This window comes from Phyllostomus hastatus, unplaced genomic scaffold (genome assembly GCF_019186645.2).
Source record: "Phyllostomus hastatus isolate PE091 unplaced genomic scaffold, TTU_PhHast_1.1 phas_contig_283, whole genome shotgun sequence".
Taxonomy (NCBI): Eukaryota; Metazoa; Chordata; class Mammalia; order Chiroptera; family Phyllostomidae; genus Phyllostomus; species Phyllostomus hastatus.
Window position 1 is genome coordinate 448659 of NW_025333833.1, and position 14593 is coordinate 463251.

Consider the following 14593-nt stretch of genomic DNA (forward strand, 5'->3'; position numbering starts at 1 on the left):
GCTGGGGACCTGGCCCACAACCCAGGCATGTACCCTGGCTGGGAATCGAACCTGCGACGCTTTGGTTCGCAGCCCCCGCTCCATCCACGGAGCTACGCCAGCCAGGGGTAGATTTTGAGTTTTGAAATAGTTTCAAACCCACAGAAAAGTTGTAAGAACAGGACAAAGAGCTGATGCGTGCCTCTCACGCAGACTCCCTGTTAAACTGTGCCGCGTTTGCCCACTTCTCTCTCGAGACGGGTCGCCCCGTCACTTCTCAGCGCCGCAGACTGTACTCGGTCTCCCCAGCCAAGGGCGCCCCACGTTCCTGCCACACGCCCTCCCCGCCAGGCGGGAACGCTGCCGCCGGTCCACGGCCGCCACACACACCTCGCCCTCTCCATTCCCGGCCAGGACACCCCCTGCAGACACGCTCTGCGCTCGCTCGTCCGGGGCGGCTCCGCGGCCGTGTCTCTCGTGGCCTGGACCGTCCTGAAGAGCTGGGGGCACCCTGGACGGGGCCTGTTCCCTGGCCCCTCGTGACCGGGGGCCGGCGTGCACCACGGAGGGGTGCCAGGACGCGGCGCTGTCCTCGTCTCAGCGAGTTGAGGACCATCTGAGCACACGCCCTCGACCTGTCCCGAGGTGACGGTCACCTTGATCGCGCGGTCACGTCGGTGGCTTCCCGGTTTCTCCACTGTGCAGTCAGGATTTGGGAGGGGACATCTGCCATGATGTCATTGCTCTGGCCCCAGAGACCTGCGCCCAGCAGCCCTGGGCGCCACTGGCACCTGCGGCCTCCAGAGCTGCCCCTGTGGAACCACGCGGGGCGTCTCTGTCCCATCTCCGTTTGTGACGGACGTCGCACCGTGGGAGAGCCTGCCCGTGTGCGTGTGCACTCGTCACGGGGGCTGGCTCCGCTGGGGTCAGGGGGTCGTGCCCTGGCCCCCTCCTGCTTCGGTGCTGAGGTCTTCCTGGATTTGACCACTCATACTAGCTCTTCCGTGCTTTTGACGTGTTCCCACCGTTCTCTGAGAATTTCCTCATTTTCTGTCACGAGATGTGCCAGTCTCATCTTGTACTTTCTCTGCTCCAGCCCAGAGCGAGCCCTCCCTCGAAGAGCCGTCCGCAGACCTCGCTCCGGGAGGCGGGCGCTCAGTCCTTGGGCCGGAGCGCAGGGCCGGAGCGCAGGGCCGTGGCTGCTGTCGGGCCCTGTCCCTGGGAGGCGGTTTCCCCGAGAGCTGAGAGGAGTGTCCTCTTTACCACATGCACCCTCTCTTGCGCGTGGGTTGTTTGGCTGCGGTCGGTGAAAAGTTTCTGGCGCTGGTGGAGTTGGTGATGCGCGGGCAGCGTCAATCCCGCGCATGCGCGACGGGGAGACCACGGGCAGTCTCGGTGCCGCGGCGCCGGGACCGCAGGGGGCAGACCTGGGTCCGGAACGTGTCAGGGAAACGCTGTACAGATTGAGCAGCTTCTTGACCTTTCTCTACGGAAAGTTTCAGCCCGGTTGACGGAAGGTTATTTTCTGTGTCCGTGCACTTCTGGGTCGATAGTGAGATCGTTAGATTTGGTGAAGTACCCTGAATGGGTGGATGTGCGAGCCCTTTATCGCTCAGGCAGAAAACGCTCCGTCCCGTCACTGCCGGCGCGGGCGGCCCTGGCCCTCTCCTGTCCCCGCTGCTGACCGGCCCGGCACTCCTGGTGCTGGGCCAGAGGCAGTCTCAGAACCGGGGCGGGGGCGGGGGCGGGGGAGGGCCGTTCCGGAGGGTTGCTCCCCGTGAGTCCCGCGCGACGCGACGTGAGGCCGGTCCCCAGACCCTGGTGTAAAGACTGCGCTCACAAGATGAGAATCGCGCCGGCAGCGGCACGTACGTCAGAGCCTTAGTCTTAGGCTCTTAGTTGTCTCAGCTGTCTTAGTTGTCACTCGCGCGGCTGCAGCCCATCAGTCGCTGGCGGTAGCGCTGTCGGCGGCGGCAGTGGCTGCAGCCGAGAGGCCCCGAGAGGCCGGCCTCGGGGCGTGTGCTTGTGCTCCTGTCCGGGCACGGCCGCGGCAGCTCACCTCTCTCCTTTCCCTCCGCCCCAGACTCTGCGCTGTTTGCTGAGCTCGGCCGCCTCTCGGACGTGGGTGTGGACGTGGACATGGACGCGGACGCAGCCGACGGGATCTACGTGAGTGCTCCCGGGAGGGAGCTGCGGCCTCGCGCGGTGGTCGTTCTCGCCCTCTTCGTGCAGGGGGGTTTCGGGCTTGCAGGGCTAGGCCAGGCGTCCAGGGTGGAAGGGCCGCGAGTGGGAAAGCAAGGAGACACCAGCGGACTCAGAGCCGTGGACACGGCGTTGGTCCTGGTCTGCGAAGACGCGTGGTCTGCCTCCACCTTGGGCCCGGCTGCCCGCCCGCCTCCGGCCCGGTTTCCGGGGTCCCTTTGCTGGGCGACAGGAACGGTGACGCGAAGGGGCCCCTGCGAGTCACAGACTCACCGTGGAGAACTCCCCGAGTTGTCAGAAGTTCGGTATGCAGAGTGGGGAGCGCTCTGAGACTTGGGTGTGTCCCTGCTTCTTGCCTCTTTGTGGCTGGAAGCCCGGGTAAACGCTGTGGTGGTTCTCGGAGTCCTCAGGAACACCCGGATTTCCTTCCTTCCCTTTCCTGGACCTGCACCCGAGCGCGCACGTGCGGTGCTCTGGCCGGGGGCCCTGCCTGCCCTGCTCCTGCTCGGACGAGGCGCCGCTCCCGGAGGGAGTCGTTCCCGTGGACGGGGGTCGGCGCGCGCCCGTCGGATCGGGTGCTGGTCGCTTGTGACTCAAGCCCTTACTGGCCGGAGTATGAAGACACGCATCGGTTGCTGAGTGGGTTTCTGAGGCTCTTCTCGAAGAGCAGTTGGGCGGTGGTTTTACTGCGAATGGACACAGAACAGTGGAAGCACACGGCGTGCTTTATAGTCGGTGCTCGGGGTTAGTGGTTCTTCCCGCCTCTCCGAGAGGCGTGGAACGTGGTCTGCTGCCGAGGCTGACTCGCACCGCTGGCCGGTGCCCGAGCGGCGGGTGCGCTCTCGCAGCCCCTGCGCCCCAGGCATCCGCGGGTGCTGCGGTGCGCTGGGAGGACCCCAGTCAGCACTCTGAGCTCACGCAAGTCGCTCAGCCTTCCGGCGCCCTGGCTGGTCCGGTCTGGATTGGAGGGACAGGAGCGGATGCTTCTGAGGGCCGTCCTGCTGCCGGCCGTGCCCCCTCCTCCCCGCGGCGGCGGGTGTCAGTCCCGTGCGCGTGCCTTCCAACCAGCAGGGTCCTCGGCCGGGAAGGGTGTGTCTCTCTGGCTGAGCCCGAGGGGCAGCGTCCTGGGCAGGGCTGGCCTCCGCGGCCTCCCGGTTTCCTGATGTGTGGGTTCGAGTAAGAGAAAAAACAAGGAGGGTGATTTAAAAGTGGTTCTTCCGTGCTCTGAGCAGCCTTTTCTGTATTTTAACGTGCTCACACACGTTTTCTCTGTGTGACGTGTGCTGTGTCTGCTCAGCGAGAGGCGGTGGACGCAGCAGTTTGCCTGCAGTCCCGTTACATTCTCGATAAAAACAGACCACGCGGCAGACGTTTTGAAACGATACCGTTGTCCACAAATTATCACCGAGGGGTTGGCAGTAATTGCTCCACTGGTCCCCCCTTTTCGCCGGAGGCCCACGTTCTCTGCGGCCACCGGTCTCAGTAAGTTCATGTCGGCTGCCTTCCGACCGCTGGGCCGTCTCTCCGCTGCGTGAGCTCTGTTCCTGCCTCCTGACTGCCGGCACCGCCGGCACTGCCAGCAGTGCTCTCCCCCGGTCTGCCGCTCACGCGAGGGCTCGGGCGTCCGGTGGCAGTCCTCCAGCTGCTCACGTGCGTGGCAGGAGGCCGGCCAGACGGCCCAGTGCACGCTCCTGTGTGGGGAAAAGCGTTGTGTCAGTGAAGAGAAACTGAGTCCCTTGAAGAGGTGTGTTGACCCCGGTTGAAAAACTTAGGTTTTATCTTCCTGGATTAAAAAAATTCTAGAAATTACATTTTAGAAGTTTGAAAGTGCAGGACAGCACAGAAAAGCAGCAGGCGGCCCACCCGCCTACGGGCGTGCCCCTTCCCGCACAGCCGGCTCCCGTGGGTGGATTTCAGGGTCCCGGGGAAGCCCCCGTGATTCTCGCCGGGCTCTCGCCTGCGTCTGTGTCCTCGCCGCTGTCTGTGGGTGCTGCTGTGAGCGGGCGTTGGCTCTGAGCCGCTTCCCTTCGTGGCGGTGGGAGAGCGTACTTCTCTGTGCGGGGCTCCAGCGGCAAGCCCTCGTGTCTCCGTGGCTCTTGTGCCGGCCCGTTCCCCTGAAAAGAGCGGGCCAGCGGGCTCCCCGCGGTTGCCACCGCCGTGCCAGGAAACTGCGTCGGCTTCTCTCTGGGATCCCTGAGGTGAGCTGGCATCTCAGAAAATCGTCGGTGCCAAGTTGGGTGGCAGCGACTGCACTGTCTGTGGCAAATCGCATCTGCTGGTCTGCTGTCTAGGGGCGTGTGTTTCACTCTTCTGACACCCTGTTGCTGATCTGACACCTACAGGCCGGCAATTTTGAGAGCCTCGATTTTGATTTGGACTTGATGCCGTGGGAGGCAGGCGTGTGGGACGTCGGCAACGAGCTCTGCACAGGTGAGGGTCTGTCGTCGTCGGGGACACTTCGGGAGGGTCCGTCTCGTTTTGTGGTTTGGCCGTAGCCACGGAGGGGGGCTGTGGGGCTGCCCTGGTGGGCTGAAACTCCAGGGACTGCACACCCTGCTTCCAGCGTGGTGGGGCCCACATGAAGTTCTTGCCTGGGCAAGATAAGGTGTTCATACGTGTTTCGGTCCCATACGTGAGTAAAGCATTCATGTCGGACCTGCTGGCTTCCACTTACGGATGATGTCTCTGCAAGACAGCAGCCTGAGCACCAGACAGACCTGGGGAGTCAGGGAAAGGGCGACGGCACCCTCGGAACTCAGCGCGGGGCCTGTGGAGGGTGCCCTGAGGGGCGCCCCCTGCTGGGGAGGGGGTGCGCCTGCGCAGACAGAAGCTGGCGTCTGCGTGAGCTGTCACTTCCCGTGAGGGGATGTGGGACGAGAGACCCTCCTCCCCTCCTCCCACCAGTGGCGTCCTTCTGGGGTCCCTGCAGAGGGGTCCCTGCAGTGGCCAGCGGGGCCTGCGCATGACTGGCATCTCAGGCCGCCAGCGGTGGACGAACAGCGGGTCCCACCACACACTTCCTCGCCCCCCCCCCGTTCTGTGTGTGTGTGTGTGTGTGTGTGTCTTGCTCGCTGCCTTCCCTCGGGCACGTGGGCTGCTCGAGGCCAGTGTGCTGGTCACTGCTGCTGTGTCGTGAGCTCAGTGGCTTGGAGCACGCTTGGTTTTGTTACGTCCCCCCCGAGTCCGCGGGTCGGGGCAGGACGGGGCGCACCAGGAGCGGCGAGTCTCTGCCTGGGATGGGCTGGCCGGACTGGGAAGCTGACCGGACTGGGCAGACCGGCAGCCCCCGGGCCCGGGGTCCTCCTGAGGGCTCCTGCCCCTGTCGGCCGCCTGCCTGGGTGACGTGCGGCTGTGGGGACTGCCCACGAGATGCCCGCTCGGGGCCTGTCCCCGTGGCTCGGCCTCCTCCCAGCGTGGCGTCTGGTGGGAGTCCGGCGTCGGGGGCTCACGCGGGGCGTGCGGCGCAGACGAGAGTGCCCGCAGCACTCCCGGGCAGGGTCCCGCGCCCCGAGATTCTCACGCGGGCGGTGTGGCCGGTGTGCCTTGCTGGATCCTCAGGGGTCGCCAGGACTTCCGCTGGGGGGACGCAGACCGGCTCCCCCTACCAGTTCCGCACCAGGAGGCCGTCTGGGTGACTGCTGCTCAATGCATTCTTGTAAACACACCAACAGTTACAAAGGCACGGTATTTTCGTGAGTTTTAACTATATTGCCAAACACGCTTTCCAAAATAATTCTTTCTTGCTGCATTTTTCACAATTACTTTATGGCAGCCAATCGTTTTTGCGTGTGGCGTGAAGTTCAGAGGGCACGAGTCTGTGGAGTAGGACAGCGCCCCCCGCCCCCCCCCCCCGCCTCGCCCCTCTGCCAGCTCCTCGTGCTCCCAGCGATGGCCCCGGTTCCCCCCACGGTGCCCGCAGAGTCAGGGCAGAGCGAGAGGCCCGCACCTGTGTGCACCGCTGCCGCCTCCCCGGTCCGCCCCCGCCGCCCCAGGGCTGGACTCGAAGAGCTGAGCCGCCTCCACTCTCGCCCGTGGAGCGGAGCAGAGTCCGCGCTGTCGGGCGGCAAACCTGTGCCCCCTGTGTTTCAGTCTCACCTGTCAAGACGGAGCCGCAGCCCCTCTCGCCGGCCTCCTGCAGCTGCTCGCTGTCCTCTCCGCAGTCCGTGGACTCGGCCTCGCCCGTCCCGCACGTCCCTGTGAGTAGCGGCCTCTGGGCGGGCGGCTGGGCGGGGAGGAGGAGGCCGCTCGGGGTCCCCTCTGCAGGGCTTGGAGTGGTCTCTGTCCTCTCTCCCCCCGCCTCCCTCGCGCCTCCTCGGAGGAGGGGAGGACGGGGCCACGGCGAGAGGGTCGGGTCCTGAGCCCCAGCCGCGAGCCCAGGGTGGTCTAGATGGGTCAGCGGTGCCCACCTGCCTCCTGGAGGGCGGGGTGTCGTCGGCCTGGGAGTCCCTTAGGAGTGATGCAGCTCGGGTCTGGGGGGCCAGAGGCCAGGAGAGGGCGTGCCCAGGAGAGGGCGTGGCCAGGAGAGGGCCTGCGGGCGCTGTGGGAGGAGGGAGGCTCACACACAGGCGTCTCATTGTCGCTCGGGAAACTCTGAGGCCTCCTGGCCCCGGGTCTCCGGGAGTCGCCTTCCCAGCTGGTGGTGTCGTCCTTGCCGCCCCGCCCCCGTGGCCCACGGCTCCCTCCGCGGAGAAGCCTTCGGTCCGATTTGGTCGGTTGTCGGTCCTCCACTCGAACCCCAGGTGCATTGCAGTGGCCGCTGCCAGGGAGTGGACTCGAGCTCCCCACTCTCCCTCCCCCTTCGTGCGGCCCGGCCCCCTCCCCCGCCCAGGATGTTGGCGCTGTGCTGCCCCCGCCCCTGCCCCCGGGCGTCTGTCCTCGGGGTGCTGGCGCTGGGTCTCTGCCAGGGCGCCCCCCCTCCAGAGTCTCCTCCGGAGGGCGCCGAGCGCCGCCCCTGCAGCGTCCGTGTGCCTCTCCGCAGTGGCGGCGGCGGCGGCCTGTCTGCCCCTTGTCGTTAACCGAGTCTCGTACCGCGAGTCTTGCACCGGTCCTCAGCTCTGCGCAGGGAGGTGCGGGCGTCTCTGTTCCCCGTCTGTCCTCGGTCTTCAAGCTTCGTCCCTGCCTCTTCTTTTTTCAGGCGTACTTTTTTAAAAACAGCCAAGTTACTGGTCTTTCATTGCTTTTTTTCACTCAAAGGAGAGTTTTTCACTACTCAGAAGTCAGTGTTTTTATCCTTGTTTTCTTCTATTAGTTTTTTAAAATTTGAACACCCTCGAACTTACGGAAATGTTACAAGGACTTCATAAAGAACTCCCCCTCCCCCGGGGCCATCTGGGAGTGAGATGCCGCCTGGTGCCCCCCCCAGACCCCAGCGTCTGTTTCCGACAGGCAAGGACACGTCTTAGGTGGCCACCCCGTCACCGTCAAAATCAGGAAGTACGTGCAGGCCCCTGCTCACCTGACCCTCAGCCCCCCGCCTCGTGCCCAGATGTCGACCACAGACGTGTGCTGACGTGTCCTTGACGTGTGCTGTCCCTCGGCCCTCTTCACGTGAGGCCGCTTGTCCCTCCCGACTCTTGAGACCTCGTCACTCGGTTGAGCAGAGACTGGCCAGTGTGCAGACAGCCCCCGGGGGCTCGCCCGGCGTGTCAGGGCTGGAGTCGGGGGCGTGCGGGCACGCGCAGCCCGGGAGGGGCGCCTGCCTCCGCGCTTGGCCTTGGACGGGTGGCGCTCGCGCTGCAGGCTGCGCCCCCAGAGCAGGTGCTCTAAACAGTGTGAAACTGTCCTCTTTGTCATCAGGTTTCCTGTGTTTGTACTCCCGGTTTCCTACTTTGCAACAGATGGGAAGCCGTCACTCTCGTTACTCTGTATCCCCTGACTTGGTTCACGCTCTGCTTTTTATCGCAGAGTGCCTTCCCTGCCGCTGTCTCCTGTCTCCGTCTGCTCTTCTCCCCAGTGGTGGCGCCGGGCTGCTCTGGCTCCGGCCCCTCACGCCGCGCGCGAGCGCTTGCCCCCCTCCCCCCCCCAGCGCCCCACAGCGGCCCCACAGACAGAAGGCGCCCGTTCGCCATAGCAGGGAACGCCGCCTCCGCCCAGGGCAGGAACGCCGCGGGGTGCCAGGGTGGCGCTCCCCGCTCTGTCGGAACGAGCCGGGGCCCGCGCAGTGCGGGTCTCTCGGGAGTGCGAGCACTGGCCCTCCAGGCCTCGGCACCGTGCGCTCCCTCGTCCAGGAGGGAGCGCAGCCCGGTCCCTCCCGCGCGCCCGTCTCCCAGACGCCGGGCGAGGGGCCCGAGCCAGCGGGCAGGGGTGGCAGAGCGGCGGGGCCCCTCGCCCGGAGGGTCTTGCAGGGCGGAGCAGGCGTCTGTGGGGAGAGGGCTCTCGTGTCTCAACCGTGGCCTCAGAGCGCGCCGGTCGTTGGCAGGGCCAGGAGCCGAGTACGATGCGCAGTCTGTGGGGAGGGGGGTAGGAGCAGAGCTGCGATTGACGTCGGCCCCGGCGCGGTGAGCTGTTTTCCTCCTGTGCTGGCGAGCAGCGTCAGTCTGTCTGCCTGTGGCGACTCGGTCCTGGACGCGCAGAGTTTCTGGTGCATCACACCTGGGCCGCGGGCCTGTTCCGCTGTCTCTCTCTGGATCTGGCCTCGCTCTCCGCACGGCCTTCTGCTCGGGGACGGTGTTCTTCCGGTGAGCCCGTGTTTGATCTCGCTGCAGGAGGAGCTGGATTTGTCTTCCACGTCCCAGATGTCTCCCCTGTCCCTCTACGGAGAGAGCTCCGGCGGCCCCTGCTCGGCCGAGCCCCTGAAGGAGGACAAGCCCGTCCCCAGTCCCAGGAGCAGAGCCGGTACCGTCCCCCTCCCGACAGCGTCACCGCTCCCCCTCCCGACGGCGTCCCTGCTGGCCTAGCCGGGCCCAGGTTCCGTTTCTCAGAAGCAGACGTGGGGTCCGGGGTGGGGGGTTGCTGGGCCTGTCCGGTGTGCTGGTGTACGGTACACGGAGTACCGGTGTGGGGAGGGTGGGGAGGACGTCCCCCTTTTGTCCTCTCTGTCTTCAGAGGTGAAGGGGCCTCCCCCCCGAGTGGAGGGTCCTGACTGTGAGGGCCACAGGGTGGTGGCCTCTGCCACCTCATCACGCCAGGCTGGGGGCTGGGCTGGGCTGCTTTCCAGGGCCCGCGCCCCCCTCCCCCCGACGCACCCTCCCCAAGGCTGCGGCTCAGCCCGAGAAGAGGACCAGCACCCACGGGGGTGTGATCGAGTCCGGGGACGCCGTGTAGGGCGCGGCGAGGACCCACTTGCTGACACTGTCCTGAAATGTGGAAGGTGCCGGGGGGTGGGTTTTAGAAGGTCTCGTGGCAAGAACAATGACTCTGTAACTGTGCACGGTGGATGCTAGCCCGACTTGCCACGAGGGTCGGTTTGTGACGCAGCCGCCGAGTCATCCGGGCCTGACGCCGACAGAACGCCGCGTGTCAGGGACGCCTCGGCGAGGACAAGGGGAGCCCCGGGCGGCGGCTGCTCCACGGTCCGCCGGGGCCTGCGGCCGCCGTGCATGGACCTAGCTGAAGGCGGTCGCTCGGGGCTCGAGGCGACCTCAGGGTGGCTGACTCGGGCGGTCGACGTGCGGAGAGAGGTGCAGAGGGAACCGGTCTCCTGTGATTGCCGACTCGTCTTCAGGTTGACTTGTGGTTTGGTGTTTCTCCAGAAAGCGGACTGACTCCGAGGAAGAAGCTTCAGACGAGCTCCAAACCCTCGCTTCAGCCCAAGCCTCTGCTGCTCCCAGCAGCACCCAGGCCTCCGACGAGCCCCAGCGTCCCCGCGAAGGCCATCATCATCCAGGCCCTGCCCACCCTGATTCCCGTGGCAAAGCAGCAGCCAGCGATCAGCATCTACCCCGCGCCCACCAAAGGTACCGCGTGCAGCGCGGGGCTGCGTGTGCCACGTGACTCGCTCCAGTGTGTGCGGGGCTGTCTGCGCCCGTGCCGCGCGTCAGGACCTGTCCTTGGTTCTGGACGTGGCGGGTGACCGACACCTGGTCCCCGTCCCGGCAGGAGAGAGCTCTCGGTCCCGCCACGCCGACACGCCCGTTCCCTTACGGGTTTAGTCACGAGAGGCTCGTGGTTTGTGTGACCACGCGTGACGAAGAGGCAGCCCGGAAACTCTCTTGGTGACGTTTTGTCCTGAGACTCTTGTGTCTGTGAACTTTGTTGTAAAGGAGAGGGCGGCGTTTAAACAGTACGGTCCGGTTCCGGCCTCGTAGGTCTCGGGGTTCGGCGGCGGAACCAGGTTCTCACGCTCCGAGGCCCGGACGTGGCCTGGGGCGGCTCCGGGACCCCGAAGCCGTCTTCATCTCGCTCCGGCCGCGTGTGTTTCTGCGTGCCGTCCACCAGGGGGCTGCGTGCACTGGATTCCGCGAGGGTCGGGAGAGAGGCCTGGCACGGTCCAGACCGGGAGTCCCTGGCTCAGGCGGCCGCTCTGGCAGGTGCTCGTCACCGCGCTCGTGCTGGCGCGTGTCCCCCCGACTCCAGCGGCTGCTGGTGGTGCGGCCGGGGCCCAGGAAGACGAGGTGTTGCTGGGGTACAGGCTGTCCCTGAACACAGCGTGGCGCCTGCTTTTGGGGCTGCCTGTCCAGCTCTGGGTGTTAGCGCATCTCTCCGGACCTTCGTCGCGACGGGGTGAGGCCGTACGCGCGGGGCCCGGGCCGCTCTGTGGTGTCCCGGGTCGTCGACGGCTCGGGGTGGAGCCCGGGAGGCCGGGGAGGCTGGATGGGCGCAGGCATGCCCCCGACGCCCGCCCTCCCGCCGCGGCCCCGCGCTGGGCCTTCCTTGCCGGGGGAGCAGGTGTTCTTGGGTCCTGAGTGGCGGCCACGTGTTGGTGAGCTTCTCGGCGTGAGATGCGGGACGTGGCGTGTGTCCGCACGTGGGCTTTCCGGGGCGGTCTCCAGCCCCGTCGTCCGGGTCTCAGGAGGACCCGAGTCTCCCAAAGGCCGAGGACTTAAACTTGCGAAGGACCCCGTTGTAGTTCCCGCCGGCTGTTAAAACAGGCGTACGAAGCGAAAGCCCGACGTCGACCCGGCCGGTGTGCGAGGAGCAGAGGGTGTGCGGGGGGGGGGGGGCGGCCACCCTGCAGCGGCGAGAAGGCACCCCGCCCTGTCTGGGCAGTGCTCCGGCCTGAGAGCAGCGTCGGGCCGTGCAGACAGGCGTCTGCAGGGTGTGTGCTCGCTCTCCGGGCCGTGTGCAGCGCGGGGCTTCTCCCGAGGACGGAGGGAGGGGCGCGTCTTGCATCTACAAGTGTGCGCGGGGCGGGGCGGGGGGAGCAGGAGGGAAACACAGGGGGGCGCCCTACCGGCCACGACGTGGGCCTCCCCGTGGGCGTCTCCCACTGGGGACGGGACCTCGTTCCCAGAGGAGGCGGCTGCAGGTCTCCTGCCCGCCGGCCCGGCCCAGTTCCCTCTCCCTCTGCGTTGGTGAGGTGTCTGCCACCCCTTCCTCCAGTCCCCTCTCCAGCCCGGCTGACCTGGCGTGGTCGCCGAGTGACCTCGTGTCCCCTGGTTTCTCGGCACACACCACTCTGTCGGCCCAGTGCAGCTCCTGCCCGTTGTGCGTCTGTGTCCCATGCGCCCCCGAGACGATGCGCACAGTGCTGGTGGCTGGGCCGGAGGCCCGGGCAGCACCCCAGGGCTCAGCGCCCGGATGGTGTGGGAGGGAACAGGGACAGAGGATGGGGTCCTGCCGTGGGCTTCCTGGGTGGAGGGTGGTGCCGCTCAGAGGGGCTCAGGGCAGAGGGAGACGCTGGCTGGGGCGCTCTGCGGGGGGCAGGCAGGGCCGGGCCGTGGGCTGTGGGCCGTGGGGTCTGGCCCCGTGGGGGGTGTTGGCGTGGGTGCTGGATTGCCTGTGGCCTCCTGCAGGGTGGCTGCTGGTCTCGGGGTGGGGGGGGCTGGCAAGTGCGTGTGGACAGTCAGGCGCCGGGCCCGCAAGGAGGAATAAGCCGCTGGCACACACAGGGCCCCGGGGGGCTCTCGCGCAGTGGGCCGCAGCGGCAGCGGCGAACACCCACGTTTCCGCTCTGTGCCGGCGTCTGCGCCAGGCTCCGGTCTGAGTGTTTGCGTGCGCCAGCTTACCTGACCGGAATTCCCTCCACTCGGAAGAGCGTGCAGTTCCACCTGCGTCTCGCAGGTGAGAGAATCGGGGCACAGAGCGGTGACCGTCCCGAGCCCCCAGGGACCCCAGGCGTCGTCTCGGGTCTCGGGTCCCGGGAGACAGTGGGGAGGAAGAGCCTCCGTGGCTGCAGGGAGCCGTCCTCCTGGGTCGGGGGGGCGTGCGGGCGGCGTCCCAGAGGGCGGTGGACGTGCCAGACAGACACACGGCTGTGGCCCGTCCCGACCGCGTGCGTCCCCTCAGGACCCCAGTGACGGAGGCAGCTGCTGGGCTGGACCCGCCCCTGCGGCTTGTCAGCTAACAGCTCGTCTCGGGGGCGTCCCCGTTCTTGGTGTTCGGAGCCCTGGGTCCTTGCGAGCACTGAGTCGAGGAGCCTCTGTGTACGTGTTTTCAGCGCAGCGTCTCTGAGTCCCGCCAGCCTGAGGCGCGTGGACGGGCTCTGCGTCAGGGGGACGGTCTGTTCCGCGCAATGTGAAAGTCCTTTGAGCACTGACGCACCTCAGAGGTCGGGGCCACACCTGGAGAGGTCTCAGCGCAGCGTGGCAGACTCGGCACGCGTGTGCCGAGACCAAACACACGCGCGTGCACTGAGCGCTCTCGCGGGAGGGGAGGGCACAGCCGGGGTCACTGAGGCTGGACAGTGCTCGTCCTCACGAGAGCCCGGGCTGCGGCCGAGCCGGCGTGGGTGGCTCCGCACCCCCCTGTCCTCCACCCGCAGACCAGGCCTCCAGCCCAGCGGCTCCTCCTGCCGCAGAGCTGGGCTCCCGCTGACCCTGTCCTCTGTCTCCGCAGGCCAGACCGTGGTGCTGTCTCCGCCCGCCGTGGTCCAGCTGCGGGCGCCCGGGGTCCTGCCCGCGCCCCAGCCCGTCCTGGCCGTCGCTGCGGGGGCCGCGCAGCTCCCCAACCACGTGGTCAGTGTGGTGCCGGCCCCTGTGGCCGGCAGCCCAGCGAATGGAAAACTTTCCGTGGCCAAACCTGCCCTGCAGAGCGCCGGGAGGAGCGTGGGCTCCGACGTAAGTGCGACCCTCGGCCGCAGTGTCTCAGTGCCGGGCGTGAGGGCGAGTGAAGCCCATGTCTGTCTTGTCGCCGTGCGTGTGCGTGTGGGTGTGTGCGTGTGTGCGTGTGTGGGTGCGTGTGGGGGCTGCGAGTCCAGTCCGTGGGGGCGACGGGTGGGGTCGCACAGCAGGAGCCGCGGTGTAGGTGGCGTCAGCCGCCCGAGCCCTGCGGGAGCCCAGAGCACCCCTGCGTGGGCAGCGGCTGCGGGCAGCCTCGCCGGGGGCCCTGGGCTGGCCTTTCCAGCACGCGTGTAGGTTGGATTCGTGTCCATTCCAGATGCAAAATGGCCAGAAGAAAAGATCGTCATGATCTGCTCCTGGTGCGTTTAAGCAGAAAGTGTGGTGGAAAAGTTGGAATTCGGCAGGCTGCGCAGGTCAGCATTCTTGTAGCGTTTCTGATAAAAATGGAAAAGGCACCCTTTTCTGACACCTCGTGTGAGGCTCCTCCCCCGGACCCTGATGCAGAAGGGTCGTCGGCGCCGGCAGATGTGAGGGCCGAGGTTGCCTGGCCGGCTCTGGTGAGGCGGTGTCTAGGAAGTGCGGGGGGCTGGGTGGTCATTTTAGGAAAACCAACATTAAGGTGTTTGACCTTATTTTCCTGGTCTCGTTAGGAGCAGTTATCGACCACCTCAGGGTAGATGGCTCGTTTGTGAAAGTCGTTACGTGTAGAAGTCGGCAACTCAGTCCCCTCTGTACCACGATGATCAGAATGTTATCTGGTGCTTCTTACGGACTGAACCTGGCTGCCTGCCCCCCCCCCAGATAAATGAGGCTGATGCAACAGGCAGGTTCCATACTTTAGTTGGGAAGACACGACCCAGCAGGTTTTGCCCAGTAAGTTCTCACTGCGGCAGATGGTGTGGGCCGTGAAGGGGTAGGTAGTGGTGGGTGGCTTGGGTGCAAAGTCCCGGTGGCGGGGGAGGTGACCTTCCTGAAACGGAGGAGACCTCTGGAGTGTTCAGGGCGCCGCCCAGGTGTCAGGGCGTCAGCAGAGCGCCCGGCCGGTCAGCTGGGCGGCGTGGGGGCTCCTTAGAACCAGGGTGTGGAGGACAGCGCATCGGAGACGGAGCGCTTGGAGTGGACGATGGCCCGAGGAAGGCGCGTGTGGAGACCACCGGGGGCCTGTGGTGCGGTGCTGAGTGGGGTGGGGGCCTGAGTGGGGGCGGCCACGTCTCGGGAGCCTGAGGAGCCGAGCTGGGGAGCGGGATGCCGGG

At 66.5% G+C, this 14593-nt stretch overlaps 1 protein-coding gene across 2 annotated transcripts in view; it reads left to right on the forward strand.

The window, feature by feature from the left end:
- ATF6 (activating transcription factor 6) overlaps window positions 1-14593 on the forward strand; it is a 54559-nt gene that overhangs the window by 5681 nt on the left and 34285 nt on the right. For both annotated transcript variants that reach the window (XM_045838447.1, XM_045838448.1), the window contains exons 3-8: window positions 2063-2148; window positions 4524-4611; window positions 6271-6377; window positions 8886-9015; window positions 9873-10076; window positions 13117-13337. In XM_045838447.1, coding sequence (XP_045694403.1) covers window positions 2063-2148; window positions 4524-4611; window positions 6271-6377; window positions 8886-9015; window positions 9873-10076; window positions 13117-13337 — 836 coding nt within the window. The remainder of the gene's footprint in view (window positions 1-2062; window positions 2149-4523; window positions 4612-6270; window positions 6378-8885; window positions 9016-9872; window positions 10077-13116; window positions 13338-14593) is intronic.